At 34.5% G+C, this 20,837-nt stretch overlaps 1 protein-coding gene across 1 annotated transcript in view; it reads left to right on the forward strand.

Moving 5' to 3' along the window:
- The first annotated feature begins 509 nt into the window (after positions 1-509).
- The window catches only part of LOC145668220 (uncharacterized), a 112,618-nt gene continuing 92,290 nt past the window's right edge, over positions 510-20,837 (forward strand). The window contains exons 1-3 of the mRNA XM_081735872.1: positions 510-789; positions 5,724-5,915; positions 19,477-19,695. Of these exons, the coding sequence (XP_081591998.1) occupies positions 696-789; positions 5,724-5,915; positions 19,477-19,695 (505 nt within the window). The 5' untranslated portion in view covers positions 510-695. The remainder of the gene's footprint in view (positions 790-5,723; positions 5,916-19,476; positions 19,696-20,837) is intronic.

Genomic DNA, 20,837 nt, shown 5'->3' on the forward strand with positions numbered 1-20,837 from the left:
TTTCGTATTCTGAGTCCTAGTAAATAGGACACGCATTCATGTCATATGGGGAGGGGCCAATTGCCCCCTCTAAGTTTGAGAAAGACATGATTCTTCAATAAATCGTCTACTAATATGCTAATGAAAAACGTGAAATCTTATGTTGGTCATCAATCTTGTCCTCTTCCTCTCCCTGGTAAAAGTTAAAATGATGCTACTGATTGTAATGATGAACCGACTGAAGCATATTTGTATTTTCAGAAACTAACTAACTAACATTATACGGTATTGCTTAAGAAACTTTGCCGTTCTGTTTGGAAGACAATCAATTGGTACGTACTTACACCAAACCCTATCTGTTTGCTTTATCATTTTGTTTATTAAATACAAAGAATAAAAACAATGGATGTATCTACGTACGTAACATAAGAAATTATAATACTACGTACTGAAGACTAATAAATAAAAACCAATATATCAACTAATTTTCCTGACAAAATAAATAAAACCTATGAAATATTATCATTAATTTAAATGAGTGCTCACTTCTTTGAAAATATACCTATTTTGTATATTAAGAAATTGGAAATTTAAAAATAGCTGAACTATGCTCTTGATATATATTCTAATGACAAACGTTCTAAAATTACATTTGAAGCAACACATGAAAATACATCGTTGAGAATGATATTAGCTATATACGTGATTGTTTCAACATGTTTTTGTTGATAATTACCCTTATTTTTATATTAAGAGAGAGCTCATCGCAACTTGACTTGAGGAGTATGACAAGAAGAGTTAGTTTTCGCAGTAAGTACTACATAGTTTACTTAAATTAATATTACACATGTGTGATATGTATTAAGTAAAATTCTACTAATCTCAAAGTAAAAAGGTATCCCATTTAAGGTTTTGCTAGCGGATGTAAGCAAGACTGACCCAATACTAAGATGAAATTATTAGAGATTATCAGTGAGAATTTAAGCAAAATCGATCAAATAGCGACCAGACATTTACAATTTGCCAATACTCGAAAAGAAATGGAGATGGAATTACATGAATTTCAGAAAGGATTAGCTCTCGAAAAACAATGTACAAAATTCTTTCTGAATTTGTTATATTAGAAAAAGCTAGTTAGACTAATAAACGAAACCTAAAATAAAGTCCGAGTAGAGAAGTGCTTGTTCATGACCTGAAGCAATTGGCCTATGTGTTGTCACTATTATTATTCAATTTTCTTCCGTAATATGTTTCAAGGAAATGTAAAGATATGAACTAGGGTCTAGAATTCAATAGCACTTACCAGTTACGGTTAATGCCGATGATGACAATCTGAAAGGAGATAATGCCAGGACAATTGAAACTAATGCAGAAGTTTAGAAGTACATGCATAGTAAACTAAGTATGTTGAAATTCTACATGACCGTAATACTGCAAACATTAGATACGTTAAAACAGTGATCACCAGACTGTCGACCATTTTTGGTACATCGCGTTAACGCTTCGGTTGGATAACCTGGAAATGTAAGTTTATAGGCAATAAACAAATGTAAGATTTTTTAAAATGGTAGTTCTTTTGGTTGGTAGCTCACAGTGGGATTTAACAACGGTACGGTAATTCAAAAGCTTCATAAATTTGGCAACCACTGCGGTAAAATATCAAGTAATAGTTGCGACCAAGAGGACAGTTTCAAATATTTAGGATCAATAACAGACCAAGACCATATACAGGAAGAAATTAAATATCGACTGAAAACAAAGAATTCATGTAATCATTCAGTCTAAAATCTTTTATCTTCGCGAATTCTGTCGAAGAATTTGAATCTTAAGATGATAATTATGTGAGTTGCTGAATGATTTGCTGCGTTTGAGGGAAGAACCAGTAGAAAATAAAATCCTTAGCCGAATACTCCGACAAAGTAGAGACAGGAATAGAAAATGGTGGAGACTTCATAACGAGGAACTTTATAATTTATACCGTTTACCTAACATTGTTAGGGTCATTAAGTCTAAGAGACTCAGGTGGATAGAATATGTAACCAGAATGGAAGAAAGTAGGAACACTTTCAAAATTTCTGGAAACTCAATTTAAAAAAATCAGGTGGAGAAACAATATTAAGATGTACTTCGCAGAAATAGGAATACAAAGTAGAAATTTGATTCAGCCGGCTCAGAGCAGAAATCAATGGAGAACTTTTATAATGCGGTGTTGAACCTTCGGGATCCATAGACCATAGAGCTAATAAGTTTCTATCTCTGTTTTTCATTTAAAGGATTACCTCTTTCGCATTTGATTCAGACATTATGAGAGTAAATTGTATTAATTGTATTCGTATAATACCAAAAGTTTTCCACTTTCTAATCCGTATATTCCTTACATTGAGTTCCAAAGAAGTATGCTACATATGAAATTTGCAAAAGTTATGTTTTATTATGATCTATATACATTATAGTGAAGGCAAGAATTGATATCTTTGTTTAAAATTCTGAAAGAAGGGATCTTAAAAATAAATAAATGGAAGGTAACGAACTTGAGGAAATATTAAGTGAAAATACATGTGAAACGTACAATAACCCATGCTTTCAATACATAAGAGCCAAAGTGCCTATAATTGAAAATATAACTTTTTGAACGTTGCACTTAGATTAACAGAGGAAGTGACAAAAAATTCTTGATTCATCCACAGCATACGTATACGCAACAACGTCGTTTCTGATGTTTGTATTAAATTCACCGTAATCACCAATATGTATTACTCTATTTATTATTATTATATAAAGAATGTGCTTAAATCTATTGGTTCTCACCAGAGTTCAAAAACGACTGAAAATATTAAAAATAAAGAATAGATGTTAAGAGAGTATTCCTTACTTTTGGATGTTTAATTAGCAGAGAAATTCATCACTCCTGGGAACTCTCCTTCTTGTTCATCTCAACCAACATGGTAGGCAACATGGACATTTTAAAACTTTTCTCTCAATTGGAAGAGCTTTTTATAATTCGATAAGGTCTGTTTTTTGTAACTGCATTTAGATATTCTATCCTTGGTCTTCCTCTTCCTGGTTTTCCTTCTGCCTTTCCCTCTATCAACACAATGATCTAATCAGAGTGCCAAATAAGATGGACAAGCATACTGTTTCTTCTTTTTCCTATTATCTTCATGATCTGTCGTTCTTCATTAACTTTCTTTAGCACGTCTTCGTTTCTTTTCCTTTCCGTCCATGATATGCGCAGCATTCTGCGCCAACATCACATTTCAAATGCTTCCAGCTTGGATATTTCAGCTTTTCTCAATGTCCGCGTCTCTGATCCGTAAAGCGCCACGCTCCATACCAGGGTGTTAAATCGTTTTCGAACGTCCAATGACACATTTCTTGATGTTAGCAGTCCTCTTTTCCTATTGAATGCTTGTTTAGCCTGCGGTCGAAGGATATTAGACTTCCTAAATTGGGGAACGTCTTCGATTTTCTTTTCCTCTAGCCATTTGTTTGCCCTTTCCTGTCCTGCTCTTGTGCACTTTATCACTTTCGTTTTCTTATTTATCTTCATTTTGCATGTTTTTTCCAGTTGATCGTTCAAGTTTGAAAGTGCTTCCTGCAAGTCCTTTTCGTTCTCCGCAATCAGTACTATGTCATCAGCTAACCTTATTGTGCTGAAAACCTGGCCATTTACTTTTACACCTTTCTCGCTTTTATCAAAGAATTTTTTTATAGAATCTTCTGTATAGACGTTGAACAGGAGAGGTGAAGTCCACATCCTTGCCTTACTCCTTTACTTATTCTTGCTTCCTTCTGATCTCTTCCTATAACAATTGCCTGTTTCCTGTAAAGTTCTGTAATTATTCTTCTGTCTCTGTAATCCACCTTGTCAAAAGCTTTTCCACCTTGTCAAAAGCTTCCAATCTACCTTGTCAAAAGCTTTTTCTATGTCAACAGATGCTATCACAATTGGTTTCTTTATTCTGATGTACTGTTCCATGATCAACCGTAGTCTTACTAAGGAAGTACATGAAGTGGTACGCGGGGATCTGCAAGTGTTATATATCGTTGGAAAGGTCACACCGAGTATACCTCACATGTGAAATATCTCGCTTGAATGGGGCCTCTAGGGGGCGTGGCGACCATTTGAAAATTAGAACAAGGTACGCTCCAAAACACCAGAAAACATGGACAAAATAGGAAGCTATGATGTAATTGTTTTGAGACGCAGTGTATATAGGTTTGAAAGGTATCTGAATACGAACCTAACATCAAATGTTTACAAATCAAAATGGCGGATCCAACATGGCGGACACAAATTACAAGAAAAAAACATGTTATGGATCTAAAATTGGGTATATAGATATATTCAACGTCGCTATGAATAAATCGGATACCAAAAAATATAAAATTTAAAATGGCGGATCCAATATGGCGGACAAAATGCAAAACACTGCTATGGAACTGAAAGCAAGTAGATAAAGATTTTCGTGGTCGTGGGGTACGAATCCAATGCTAAAAGTGCAAAATGCAATAAAACCCATCCCATATGGCGGACAAAATGTGCAAAACTATAGAATTGACGTATATGTATCGAGACGAACCTGGGCTTCGTCTCGATTTAGAAAAGCACATCACGGTCTCGATTTAGAGACAAGACCGAGACAAGATCGAAACTACTCTCGATGTCAGTACTATCCCTACTACGGAGAGTGGACATTTGTCATACATATTTCTCACAAGTGTACACGGCATAATGTGAAACCAAAAAGACAGTTATGGAAGCATAACGATATTTTAAACACGCACTTTTCACTGTCACTGTTCGGATCTTCAGTTGGTATCTGCCAATAGTCGCAACGTACCCTACAGGCGCTATTCTTGTGAGATATTACAGATGTAAAGTATAGTCTTCGTGAGCTTTACAGCGATATATAACACATGCCGATCCCCGCGTATCTCTTCGGGCACGGGGGAGGGAGTTGGTAGTAAAATAATTATTATCTTTTATTGCAATCTGTTCGTATCATAAAACTTTCATATGCGCTACAAAACCTGCCCTGCATTCTGTGCCTCAATTTCGGCATGATTGTATGGCAAAACACGCTCCCTGTTTATTGTAAAACATCGTCTGCTCCTATTTGCCCCCTTATGTACTATAGGTATTTTTCTACTATATGTCTAAGAATAACATATGTCCATTCTGTATATATATATATTTTTCATTTTTCGTCTTCCACATTTGATCCGTCATATTCCATTTTCCACTGTTTACATTCAATTCGTACTCAGCGACCACGAAAAAATCTACCCAATTTCAGTTCCATAGTAGTGTTTTGCATTTTGTCCGCCATATTGGATAACCGACCGTGATAGGTCTTAACCCGACCACGATAGGTCCCATAGTAGTGGGACTATGAACTTTTAAAATTCACTTGTTTCACGTTTTCGGCACCCTATACCTGCGAAAGTATCCACTTTTGAGCTCAGATCCATATGAAATATTTTTCTTATTTTGATGCGAGGATTCTGTTCCCAAAATATTGTGAAACATCTTTGTAACACCCTGTAAATGAACACTAATAAATGCGTATAGTATGTAATAAATAAATAAAGTACATTGACATTATTCTGTGTAATACTCAAACCTACATGTACGGGAACTTATCGGACACACTATTTCAGGAAATATACACGTACGAAATTTAATTTATCTTTTCGAATCAATCATGGTGTATAAAAAGAAGTATTTTACTTCGTTTCAGAAATTGATTTTACCAGAAGCTTTGGAAAGTTTTCGTACAACCATGGGAAACATGTATATACGTTTTTCACAGAGCGAGCGAGCTGGGAAGAAGCATTGTACTTATGCATGGCTCACGGAGGAACTCTAGCTATGGTTGATAGTATTCAAAAGGCGCACCTCATTACAGCAATTATTTCAGATGTTAGACATGGTAAATATAAGTATATATGGGTAAACATTGTAAACATTACTAATACTCCATTTGTGTACACCTATATGTAATAAGGAGTTTCAAAAAGTTTACAGAATGTTTTGAATATGAAATAGTTTAGATTCCATTTTAAATTATAGAGGTCGGAAACTCAATAAGCTATTTTCGTATTTACTGTTTATAGTCCAGTAAAGATAGGATTGAGAAAGGAACAAATTAGGGCTAGTAACAAGCTGAAAATTGGTATGGAAGTAGGGGGATATGTTAGGAATAACATACTAAAAGTCCCATAAAATCCCACTGTAGCTTTTCCCGCAATTTTGAAAAATGTCCGCCATCTTTAGACGACGACAAGGAATTTATGGAAATCGTCACCCTTTATGTTTATTCCTCTAGCCACCGTTCTAATTATCACAAAGCCATGAGTCATATATGGTTGGAAAGCTTGAAAGTCAGAAAATCTAAGTAAATAACATATATGCCCATTGTGCTAAATTTCTAGAAGAAGAGGAAGAAGAAAACAGTTTTTTTTATTTAAAAAAGGTATATTTTCAGAAATCATGAGTTTGCAACACTGACAGTTATTGCACACCAACGAAACACCACCAACAGATGTCCTTGATATTTATCTCAATCATAGAAAACAATGACACAAATCGGTGCAATACATGCCGAGAAAAAAAAATATAACTTATGTTACTTTCTGACCTCTTTGTACAAAAGTGCATAAGGTGACATACACTTTCACGGTTCTAGTCACCTTCTTTTATCACATAGGACAAAGAGTTATATATCATTGGAAATCTTAAGAAACGTAAATTCGAACGAGACAAAACTTATACTAATCAAGCCCAATTTGTGGAAGAAGCGCAAAACCCAAAATTTCGGGACAAAACGTGATTTTCGCATATTTTCTTTAAAACTTGCAACACTAACAATTATCGTATGTTAACAAAACTCAGCCACCGTTTTCACTATCATCATTATTAATTTACTTTTAAAATGGCCAACGTTTTTCCCAATGAAGTAAGCTTTCATGATACATAGTTTTACAGCACTTAAATATAGTACAAAAATAATTTTGTTGACAGCATTAGAAAGTAGCGGAAATTGGTAGTCTCCTATTCATAGGAAAATCGTAATTCACACACTAAAAATAACACTCAACTACATAGTCATTTGAATGTAATTTTTTTAAAAATATCTTGTTTAAACTAGAATGTAATTTTCCTTCTAGTATTCTTCAAATCAACTTAATATTTACATTACACGTTAATATGCACTTTAAGAACATTTTTGTAACTAGTTCATTCGGACTTATTTTATTAGAAATCAATGATGTTATCATTATCTCGTTCATCTCTATGGTCTTCATCATTTGGTTTTGCATTCATACATCCAATTCTTCGACAGTGACATAAATTAGAGCACACAATTCCTGCTTTCCGACAACCGTATATACTTTCACAGCCCTTTTTACAGTTACAGGATATTACACGGAGCGGGTTCCTTGGTCATTGTTGCTGGTACGAGAATACCCCCTAATGTTGTCCATTCATATTCAGTCGCTCGCATATCATTGAGCAATACCTGGGCTCAAAAAACGTACACTGTCAAAGAAAGAATGGAATATACCTTTTTTAACGTACACACGCAAAGGTAATGGCCTTTCGGCTTTAACCATTGAAGATATAAGATACCTTCGTGTTCTTAATATCCAAACTGAAATCCACTTTCTGTACAATGTAACATAGATGATTCTCAAGTGGTTGAAGACACCAACTTGCCCGAATTGGAATGGATTTATGCAGCTGGTGACAAGCAACAACCATAAGTACCAGGTACATTAAGTAGTAATTCAACCTTTCATCAATCTTCAGCCAATAAGCATGAATGCTGTATACTCGGCGCTTATGTTTGCCAGCAAAGAATATGCAGGAAATAAGCAAAAAAGTGTGCTTAGTCACGTTGGATCAACCTTTGTACTCTAAAGCATGTGACATTATAGCAGCGTGTAGAAATTCTGGTGAATTACCGTCAGTGGTTGTTAGACTTGGTGGTTTTTCACACTATAATGTCATTTATGGAAACAATTGCATATATAATGAAAGGTAGTGGCATTGTAGATCTTTGGTCTTGTGTGTATGCTAGTAACTCCACGCCACAGTTAAAGTCAGGCCATTCTTATTGCTCGTGCTTTGCGAGCTCATTTTTTAAAACACAGTTAGTAATTGCAATATATACTGTTTAATTCATGAATCGCACGCCACTGAGGAGTTTGTGCGTCAATTGCGAGATGTTTGTATACCTCTGATGACTGAAGAAGATATCGATACTGATTTAGTTGTTCAACATTCAAAAATAGTCAATCAAGATTGCAAATGACCTGAAGTTATTCACTGACGTTGCTGCAGAAACAAGCCGTATCTGTAAGTTATTCGCTCTGTACTTTCAGCTTGTAGAAATTATGCGTCTTTTAATTCGAAAGAACTGGAGACTTGAATCTTCATCTTCACTGCATGTGAGAAATGTTACCATACTTCTATGCAGCTGAGCATCTTTTGTATGTCAAATACGCACATCTGTACTTACAAGAAATGTTGCGGTTGGAGGATGAAATGGATCTTCATGAGCTCCATCTATTTACAGGAGACGATTACTTAACTATTCGTAGAAAAGATATATTTTGGAGTGGTACATGAGCTGATATGACGATTGAGCAGGTTTTAGCGAGAACAATGAAGAGCAGCGGTGGACTGACCCATGGGAGAAGCATGACGAAAGATAATATCTAGCTGTGTCAAGTATGCCAGCAGCGTGCCACTACGAGAATGTCTTGAAAAAAACATTAAACAAAGATAGACAAGAACTTCACACTGGTCGGCATGTGGACCTGTACCAAAGCAGTCAATCACGTGATATATTACATCTAAAGAAATTATTGCGTTGGTTTTGCCAGCATTCTCTATTCCCTTCATATCCGGAGCTCACGTCCCTAAGCACTGGCATGGTAGGTAATGAAATGGTCAACTGATAAATCTAAGGAAATCGGATTGGCTGCTATGAAAGGAATGTTTGGACGGACTTTTGGAAATGTGAAACTTAAACAAAAAAGATAAATTCATCCCACTATCCGTAATGCACAATGTAGTGCGTATCCGTGATCTACTGGCTGTGAACACCATACTTCAACTGAATCATATGAGTAGAAGTCCGAAAAAGAACTCCAGCAGTGTTTTGATTACGAGCTTGCACCCTATTCACTTTCTCTCTTCACAGAAATGTCCATGAGAAAAACGAAAAAGCCTGCTTTGTATGACATGTTTGAATATCGGACAGTCTAAAACTCATCAAATTGAAAACACTGTGTACGTTACAGATGAAGGTTGGATTCTACATCATGTTGTTTGGCCACAACATGGAACATACCTTGACGTGCACAACTCGTATGTGTCCTATGTACTCACAAACTCAGGAACGAAAACAACAATTACTTTTTATGGGTATTGCACTGAAAACTGTACAAAAGCCGCTGAGCGGGAGCAACGTGAGTCAAAGATTCAATCAGCTTTGGTGTTATTCACAAATGAAACCACATTATTAACAAAAAAAAAAAAAAAAAAAGAAAAGAAAAGAAAAAGAAAAAGAAAAAGAAAAGATAAATTCTTAGATAATTTCAAAAATAAGGATTGTTTCGCCCTTGAGTTTATGCTTCATTTGACACAAGCTGCAATTCAAACCCAACAAGCAAGAAGTGATGCTGACGCACTTATAGCTAAAACTGTTGTAACCAAGTCTAATCCTAATCCTAATCCTAATCTAAGCCTAATCCTTGTAGGCACGTCGTGGTAATTGGCGAGGATGTTGATATTTTAATCATTTTGCTTGAACAAGGAAATAATCAGTACGACATCACATTTCGAAAACTTGGACGTGTACAAGACTTGAGTAAAGAATTTAGTACTAAGAAGTTGTAATATACACAGACAAATATAATAACTGTTCTGCTCAGTTACCATGCTTTAACTGGTTTCGACACATCATGTGATTTGTATCGACAGGGAAGGAAAAAGCCATTGCGATTACTTCAAAAAATAAGATTTATGACGATCACTTAAAGTTTTGAACCATTATAACGCTAGTGTACAATCTATGAAGCTGGCATATCATTTCTACCAACACACTACGATTCTCCAGCAATAGTAACCTTACTGGATGAATTCCAGTGTCATTCATACATCCTTGCAGTAAGTCGCTCCCCATTCAGAACGAAATACAATTGGAAAAATTGACATCCACCAGTGATGCTGCGAAACACCATATCATCAGGTTCAAATGTACCGTGGAAATGATTTGCAAGCGACTGAATATGGATGGACAACATTAGGAGGTATTCTCGCAGAAGCAAGAATGACCAAGAAACCCGCTCCGTGTAATATCCTGTAACTGTAAAAAGGGCTGTGAAAGTATATACGGTTGTAGGAAAGCAGGAATTGTGTGCTCTAATTTATGTCACTGTCGAAGAATTGGATGTATGAATGCAAAACCAAATGATGAAGATCATAGAGATGAACGAGATAATGATAACATCATTGATTTCTAATAAAATAAGTCCGAATGAACTAGTTACAAAAATGTTCTTAAAGTGCATACTAACGTGTAATGTAAATATTAAGTTGATTTGAAGAATACTAGAAGGAAAATTACATTCTAGTTTAAACAAGACATTTTTAAAAAATTACCTTCAAATGAATATTGTAGTTGAGAGTTATTTTTAGTGTGTGAATTACGATTTTCCTATGAATAGGAGACTACCAATTTCTGCTACTTTCTAATGCTATCAATAAATTATTTTTGTACTATATTTAAGTGCTGTAAAACTATGTATCATGAAAGCTTACTTCATTAGGAAAAACGTTAGCCATTTTAAAAGTAAATTAAAAATGATGATAGTGAAAACGGTGGCTGAGTTTTGTTAACATACGATAATTGTCAGTGTTGCAAGTTTTAAAGAAAATATGCGAAAATCACGTTTTGTCCCGAAATTTTGGGTTTTGCGCTTCTTCTACACATTGGGCTTGATTAGTATAAGTGTTATCTCGTTCGAATTTCGTTTCTTAAGATTTCCAATGATATATAACTCTTTGTCCTATGTGATAAAAGAAGGTGACTAGAACCGTGAAAGTGTGTCACCTTATGCACTTTTGTACAAAGAGGTCAGAAAGTAACATAAGTTATATTTTTTTCTCGGAATGTATTGCACCGATTTGTGTCATTGTTTTCTATGATTGAGATAAATATCAAGGACATCTGTTGGTGGTGTTTCGTTGGTGTGCAATAACTGTCAGTGTTGCAAACTTCTCATGATTTCTGAAAATATACCTTTTTTAAATAAAAAAGCTGTTTTCTTCTTCCTCTTCTTCTAGAAATTTAGCACGATGGGCATATATGTTATTTACTTAGATTTTCTGACTTTCAAGCTTTCCAACCATATATGACTCATGGCTTTGTGATAATTAGAACGGTGGCTAGAGGAATAAACATAAAGGGTGACGATTTCCATAAATTCCTTGTCGTCGTCTAAAGATGGCGGACATTTTTCAAAATTGCGGGAAAAGCTACAGTGGGATTTTAGGGGACTTTTAGTATGTTATTCCTGACACATCCCTCTACTTCCATACCTTTTTTCAGCTTGTTACTAATTTGTTCCTTTCTTGGCAGAAAAATGGGCTATCTTTACTGGACTATTAAGGCATGTAACAACAATCTCAAAATATATTACTCTGATGCAGGCATGGACTAGCCCACAGGGACATATTCCGGTGCGTCCTCTAAAATATCATTTAATAAATAAAGTTACAAGTTTTCTTTTTAATAATGAATTCCTACAGTTGTTATTGCCAAAAATCCCGTAAAAGGTATAGGCGCCCTTTACATCAGATGCCCTTGTGCAATCACATTAAACATGAACGGTTTTTATTTGTATATTCTTCTGTATCATCATAGTTGTGTACTATAAATGCATACAGTTATTGTCGGTAAAGAACGAACCTGTGAAAGATACAGTGTGCCCTTTGCATAGGGCACCCTGCCAAACATCGCATTATAGATCAGTGGTTTTAGTTCTTCTTCTGTATACCAGTTTTGCTACTTAAATTCATACATTTGCTATTGGCAAGGAACAGGTAAAGAGTACAATCACTTAAAAAATGTATAAAGTTACGTATTTATAAAACAAAACATTGTGAAAAATCGAGAATAGTTTGGACAACCAAACGTGTGATACATTCATATTGACACAGTAGACTCTGTTTCTAATTTAATCCAAGCATATTGAATGTTCCTGTGAGTTTTAGAGCAGTGTTCGGATAAATAATACCTACTGTATTTCTAAAATACAGCTATATTGATTTGTTGTATTTAGCTTTATTTTTTGACAAATATATACAGTGGACTCTTTTTAATTCGAAGTCCAAGGGGACAAGAAAAAACTTCGAATTATCCAAAATTCGAATTATCCAACAACATTCATTTTCACATATATAACAACAAACAAACCAAAGTACTGTGCATCAAAAACATATTCATATGGTGTAGACTTTACCTTTAAAGCAGCTTATTATTTGCGTGATCGAATACCGCAAACTAGCAAACGACACCGACTCCACATAATTCAAACTACGTGTACAATGGAAAATATATTTACGAACAACACTACAACATACATTGAATAGTCCAAACAATTAAACACCAGTAACAATTTGAATATTCTGTTCTCACTTTTAAGAAGTCGTAAACCCCATTTGTTTAAATTTGATTGTTTTTGTACGGTCAATAAATCTTGAATTTCATGTATTGCGTGGAATACGATATTAATAACATTTGGTTGACTTTATCAACAATTCATCTTAAATTTTCAACCAATTCTGAAACAAGGTGAGATTGCCACACCTTCTCTATCTTTACTTCTTCCCCAACTCACCTTCATCTTTATCATTACATAGATTTTCTATTTATCTTTTGTATTACTCTTCCCAATGGCTGCATCTGGATAACTGAAAACACGTTAAAACTGTATTTCTCTGTTTACACATGTCCAACATTAAAAATTTTCAACTGTATTTACTTCGAATTATCCAAAACATAGGTTCAAAAGTTCGATTTATCCACGACTTTTTACTATTGTTTTCAATACAGTTTTCAAGGGGAATGGACTTCTGTTCGAATTATCCAATATTTCGAATTAGCCAAGTTCGAATTAACGATACTCCACTGTATAACTAAAACGTCTTTCTCTAGTAAAGAGGTTTTCACAGTGTGTGTAAGTACGTTACTAAAATAAGTTTTGTGATTTTAATATATAAAATGGAGCCCATATATATGTATTAAAATCACAAAAATTGTTTTAGTAACGTAAATAGTATATAATATTTATCTAATAACATATATAACACGTATTTGTGTTTGTACGGGCGCCCTTTTAGGAGAATTCTCCACCGTCCTAGTTAGTAGTCCAGCCAAGGCCTGCTCTGATGAGATTTAAAAAATCAAACCTGATTCTAATTAATGAATTTCGGATATTCGTTGACTAATTAACAAATATCATATTCTGTACAAATTTTATTAACATGTAACTTTTACATCTAATCGTAAAATAAAGAAGAAAAAAATAATCAAAAACGTCTTATAGACCATTTTGGAGAAATCACGTAGGTCGGCTAATGGTTGATATAAAAGTATGCTTTAAGTTGCAAAGAAAAATAAACAAATACTAGTTTTGAAGAATAAAACACTAAAATCAATACATTAAAATCCCTAGTTGTTTCAAAGAGGAAAAAGGAAATGTTTTTTCTGAGACCCGGGATCAATCTTGAATATTGCAAAAATGTTTGATTATGGTTTATAAACGTTTCAGTTTTCTTGAAAAACGTGTAACTATAAGGTGAGGAGGTAGGTTGCTCTAGAGCCTTCAGGTCTCATTGCTACATTTAAGAATAACGTGTTTTCTGAAAGTAAGTATATGTGGTAAATCCTTACACATTCATTTTAACAAAACAACACAAATTTTGTTAATTGCATAATTTACACATTATTAGCAAAAAAATAACATATCTCGTCTTGCAGGCATTTTATTAGGACTGCTGGCTACTTGTCGACTGTGCTGCCACTTGTGACGGAATAAAAAAATTTTGCAACTTTCGTTACGTACCTACAAGATTGCTTGAACAATCGTCAGGTTTACGATCGCTGAAAGTTGAGGCGACACATGAAATCGCAAGAACCTGATAGTTGGTTGAGCAACCAAAAATTAGCCTCATGTCCCAGGAGGATAAATCAATGTTTTACAGAAAGAAAAGTGACGTACATACTTAACCGTTAAATACAAGTCATAACATTCTCCAATTTTAAATAATTCTACGTACAGTCTTCTTTAAAGAAAACTTGTCCACGCACCTCGTTTCAGAAGGCCCATTCTGGCAGCTGTATGTGAAAAATTCTATATTTTGACTTTAAATAACATCTTAAAGGAGAAAAAAATGCACATTTGTTTGAATTAATTCCAACTCAACATAAGAATTCAGAGAGAATGAGTAACCAGATTTTTGTGAACAAAACTGTACGTACAAACTTTAAAAGTAAGTAAATGAACATAACACAATGTAGCCTACAACAATAATACGAAACATGGCAAATAGCTAGAGTGATTTATCGTATATACTATATATATTGTTTCGTTATGTTCAGTTTCTCAAGTTCGGTTGTAATTTTATGATACACCTAGGCAATTAGAAAGAAGTTTCATATTTATCAGCTCTACATGAGAATTATAATATTTTTTGAGAAGAGTAGGCCTACGTTAAAATAACGAAGCGAAAGTTTATTGAAGGTGTAAATACTGTACAATAGCAATATATTCCTGTTGAAAGACTGTACATTTAGTCCTATTTTATTGTAGAAATTTAGAATACTATACACTGACACCTGTGTAATTTCTCTGCGTTAGTTCCACACAAAACGTTAAACTTATAAACTCTATATATTTACATTATTTAGCCTATCATTGTCGTTGTCAATATCACAAGTTTTCTGCCATTACTAGTAGTCAAATTGACAGGTCAAAAAACCAAAATGTCTGTAGATCTGTAAAAATTCGTATTTTAAAGAGTGTCTGGAAAAATATCTGTAATGATTTTGTACTTATCTCAGCTTTCTGCTAATTCTTCAATACAGTACGCCTATTTACTTGACAATAATCAAACAGATCAAGTGAAATAAGTCCTCGTGTTGCAGCATCACTTCTATATATGGAACCTGATACACCAAAGGTACGTGGCATTTCGTTCTAATTTCCAAGAACAAGGAAGTATAGGGAATTAACCTATGTCTGTTTCTCAAAAAACTCATCCTCTTTATTCATACGCAGTTGCTGTCGCTTCGTCCATTTTGTATAGCTTGTGGCATAGTTAGATTTGGGGGTATGTTTCAGATACTGGAAAATAGCACTTCATAGAAATGATCTACTGGCAAAATGGCATCCACGAAGAGAATCCTTAAGGTTTTAGAGCTACCAAGAGTCACCTAGGGCTAAATCTGGTGTGTAGGGTGAATGTGTAGTAGTTCAATACCATGGTCAGCCCAGAATGAGGTCATAATGAATTTCGATTGCACAACATCCACCTGCGTAGAAATTCCACAATTATTTGTTGCTTTTCAACCGAAAATTCCGTGTCCCAGAGCAGTATCAGAAACACTTTTTACTCGTTCAGGCACTATGACTCAACTGATGCCACCTAGTAAACAAAACATGCACTGCTTAGATGCAACGGATGGAAGTCTCCGACACCGCCTCAGTTGTTACCCTGACCAAAAAAATCTGGGCTTTAGAACAAAACGGTATGTGCTTTTGATGAGTACACCTCATATATACACACATGATAACATGAAAGATATTTTAATTGTTTGTGAACTATCAGAATTGTCTTCGATATAACGTATCTTTTCATGAAGTCTCCTCATAACTACAACTAAAGTTTCCGCTAATTAGAAGATTCAAATTACAGGTTAAGTGGTTCTTGTCCAGCTAAATTAGTTTCTATTATCCTATCTCCACGTTCACTATCATACTCATCTGTTCATAGTGATGCAAAGCTTATGATGTTACCAAAATTCCTCAGCAGGCTTGCGAGAAAAATGATGAAAACCTTACTGCAATAATGGTGAATAAGTTCTTAAAAGTATGAACGTACACATCTTATATAAATGTATCTCTCCTAGATGTATACTACATTATAAATTAGATGCTACCACAGTATCTGAAAGTAATTAATCAGTTCCTATTAGCTTAGTCATTACTGAAGACAGTTAATACACGAGTCGATGATTGTAACACAGTTTATGTTCTTTCCATGGTAATGACAGTTATGATTATTCCATGCACCGAACATTCACATATTTTTTTCTGAGAATAGAAACACAAGCTTAACTAAAAAGTACGATCCATCACTAGCCAGTCTTCTCTCTTCCAAGAACTTTTCTTTGAAACATCTGCGCTCCAAATGCTAGCGACTCGCACTCAAGATAGCCAATTTTTAATGGCGAAACTGTCTTTCAGTTGTTTCTCATTGTGCTGGCTTATAAAAGTAGAGCATATGGAAATTTTTTAGTTTTCTTTCTTGTTTGACTTTTTATTTTCATCTTTAATAATTTATTCTAGTTATAAAGAATTTATGTTTATTGTTTTTATATGTATATGTCAATACACTCATCTAGGGTTTTTCTTAGGTAAACCCTTATGGTTTTATCTTCACCTGAATGCCCTGTTATATTGTCAATTTTGATCTAGATAGTGTTGTCTCTAGTAGCAGAATTTTGCAAAATACCTTAGGTTAACCAAATTTATCGCATTGTTTACATGTAATTATATTGACTAACCACAAAATAAAGACATTACATAGGAACACATTATGTAAACTTGAAAATAAACTCCTAAAGAAAAAATAGCATCGTTATAAACATCTATCATCACTTGAAAATGATTACTCAGTTGCATTCTTTCTCGGTTGGGTAGCATTGTGTGCTTTCATTTGAGAAGCACGACAGTCCTGCCAGATGTCAAAGCGACTATAATGGTAACCAAGAAAGTTCTGTGGCTTTTTCACCCAATACTTAATAACATCGATATGTCACCTAAGATGTACGTGGAAGATCAAAAATAGTCCGCCTCAGCATCGAATGACATTCTGCCAACGTCCTGGAAAGCCATAAATTCCATCGCATTGCACCTCTACTAGGGATTTCCGTTCTTTTGGAACCGGTTTATGGGATGCCAATCAATGATGTCGGCGCTGTGGAGCTTCGTACATTACCCACTTCTGATCACATGTCAACACCCTGTTCGGAAATGTCTCCTTCCTCAGCCCAGACAGCAAAGAAACACAGGTGTCTGATGACGTTGCCTTCTGGCCGACCCAACTAATAATGCTTCCCAAGTTGATGGAGGTACTGCCGAATGGTGTTTCCACTCACACTGAGTTGTAAAAGTTCCAGTTCCTCACATGTCTGACCACTGTTCATCTCAATTTCTACCTGAAGATCTTCATTTTTACATGTGTTGGTCTTCCGGCATGTGATGCGTCTTCGAGAATGGTCACAGTTCTTAAACTTGTTAAACCACGTCTGCACTGTCGGCGTAGTCACAACAACCTCACCAAAGACCTGGTGTATATATCTTCCACTCCGCTGCAGCAGCGTTTGACCCCAGTTTGAACAGCATACACGCCCTTATGACGCTCTTTGGAGGTCTCATGTTCACTTTGTCTTTACACATGTTTACGGTGTAACTGAAGTGCCACAAGCAGACAGTATGTTGGATATAGCCACATCAATAAGTGACCTTCACCTTATGTCCATTCGCATTCAACTCAGGTGTGAGGGATAATGGAACCTAGATCTCCACAAAAAGCGACAAAACTTTCTTGGGTACATTTATACTTTAACAGATGTATTTAATTCCCATACACCTATTTTGGCAATTTAAAACGGTAAACGGAATAAGGAACGGTAGAGAAATACATTTTTATTAGTTTGTAAATTCCAAGAGCAATTGATAAATGATCTACATCTAATTTTAAGTTTCATTAGTTTTGCTTAGGCTGGTAGCATTGTGCGGAGATTTGAAAGATTCTCTGGACAGGCAAGTATAACAGTTACTAGGTAAGTGGCGCTGTGAAAATAATGATCAGTGGAAATATATGAAACTTAATGTAGTGTTCTATAAACTATCAGGTTGGTGTGGCATCTAGGGGACAGTGTTCTAGCTCCTTTACATTATTCTCTCTATAGCCAGAACACAGTCCTCTAGATGCAGTAGTTCTAACCTTATATTTCATTTTCTTTAATAGGAAGTATACATTATTAATATTTTGAAACTTCTGTTTCCTAAGTTTTGATTCCATCTTGAAATTGGCAATAATGACCAACTTTATGGGTCGCTGACTTCCGTTACCTGCTATGTCCATAAGATTTCTTTGCATCACATATATTTCTGTCTGAAGTTGGCTACCACGTTTAATGTAATTTCCTGAATCTACACTATTTTACCCTTTTAATAATGTTAATTTCATTAATTAAATAATTAATAGACAAGGTAGTAACATATCCTATTTAACTATGCATGAAACAAAGTAATTATGACCTATAGTATTCACGAAAATTTAAGTATCAGTATGCAAATTTGTATGGTATTTACATACATAAAATGATAAATCTGCATAATTGGAATGTGAACTTACTCAAGAGGACATGCTCTTCACGCAACTCAGTAGCAGCAAAAGTGAGAAGCTTCCTTCCACCACGCTACTCAGTTAATATCTTCACCTTGACATACTAGTCACATATTTAAACACCGCTGCATAATGTGAATATATTCTCTCATCCTCCACACATTTGATCATGTTCTTTAGAGTAAACTCACATATTTAAACACCGCTGCATAATGTGAATATATTCTCTCATCCTCCACACATTTGATCATGTTCTTTAGAGTAAACTTTCATTCCAAACGATGTTCTAATCAGTTACATTTCATTTTTAATTACCTTCAATATCCTTCTATTCTCTCTTGCCAGTTCCTTACTGATTTATCGTTCTATGCAGTCAGTTTTCTCTATTTCTCTATCCTTCCCTACATCTACATTTTGGAAGCCTCACGCTTAAAAAAAAAAAAAAAAACAGCTTTCGTATAATTTCTATGGTTCTAATTCCTAATGTACAATACTCTATTTGATGAACTTTTTCTAGTTTGTTTACTCAAAGGTACAAAAATAAGTTTTTCTTCTTTCTAATGACTTATTTTACCATTTTATTTATTTTGTTTATTTTGCATTTTGCTATTTTGTACACTTTCGTATGTTATACTTTATTTTTACTAATAACCGAATAAGTTACCATAAATTAGTCACCTGTTCTACATTTACATATTGTAACCGCTAATTAGATGCTTTCTTAATGTTTTCGTAGGTTTTAGATAATTCATTGCGTTTATTATTATATTTTTCGACAGAATATGAAGACATTTGGGTAGGAGGCAAGAAAGTAAATGGAACTTGGGTGTGGATGAAAGACAACTATTCTCCCATTGAAAGTAGCGATTTTCCAGAATGGCAAGGGGAACAACAAACATTAACAGACCAGTGTCTTAGCATCGACAGGAAGAACCATAAATATACATTATTTGTCCCTTTGGACTGTACGCTTTATAGACATTTTATATGTGAAAGAGGTATAGTTTCAATTAAGATCTTTGTTATACTTGTATCTAGAAAATTAGTCAAACATTTATCAGGTTTTAGTATGAGGACACCTGGAAGCCTTTATAAGAATTTATTTACTTGTGGAATACTTTTGAAGAAACTTTCAGGTGTGCAAGTTATGTAAAGTTTACGTCTATACCAATTTCGATCTTAAAACTTGAGTCAGCTATATCTCTTCCTTACTTCTTGAAGGAGTAGCAATATTATTACTCTCATTTTTAAAGTTAAATCATCAGAGTCTCTTAGAGTTGCGCACTCTAACAGATATGTGGAATTATCAGAATATTTTAATAAAGACACTTTGAATGGGGTGAATGGGCGTGTCAAGAACAGTTCTTATTTGTAACTTTATATTGCATGTTTCATCTTTGTATAGTATAATAGAAAGCCTATTGTAATTGTGCTAAGAGTTAAGAGTGTAGCGAGGACAGCTCAGTGAGCTCTGAGTCCAATCATAAGAGATAACATATACTCATTAAAGTAAATTTTGATAGATATAAGTGAAAATCTTCTGTGAGTCCTTCTCCGAAACATAGGTCGTGTGTAAGCTATTGGATACATCTCTTTTAGATATTTAGAGACTTGACCTTTTTCAATCATCTTAACTTTATGAAATCATTTCTGGCTAATGACTTAGAGTACGTTAAATCGGTATTTAGATCATCAACTGCATTGCTAATAATGACTATAATAGATTATATAACTAGGTATTCATATAATGTATATGACTTATCTATCAAAACGTGCATTAGAAATGGGGCAAAGCTCCGGAAATAAAATTAGCATATAGTACTATTTTTCATTTTTCTCTTGGCTCTAGAAGTTAAATTTCATAATTCTAAGTAAGTTCTTAGTTATAATTTATGTGCAAAATAATATATTTTGAACAAAATAGTTAAAACTAATTGCAAACAGTTGTGAAACATGTAATGTCTTCATATTTTGGATCTTTTTTCTTTCGGAAGTCGCTCTCTTTCTATAGCTATTATATATTTTTATGACATTATTCAAGCTCAGCCAGTAAAGAGTACATTCTTCTCTTAACAGAGCTGCAATAAAATAATTTGATTAAACGAAACATGTGGGTGGCCGAAGTGATAATACACAGCAA

The sequence above is a fragment of the Thermobia domestica genome, chromosome 13, assembly GCF_964235325.1.
Source record: "Thermobia domestica chromosome 13, izTheDome1.hap1.1, whole genome shotgun sequence".
NCBI lineage: Eukaryota > Metazoa > Arthropoda > Insecta > Zygentoma > Lepismatidae > Thermobia > Thermobia domestica.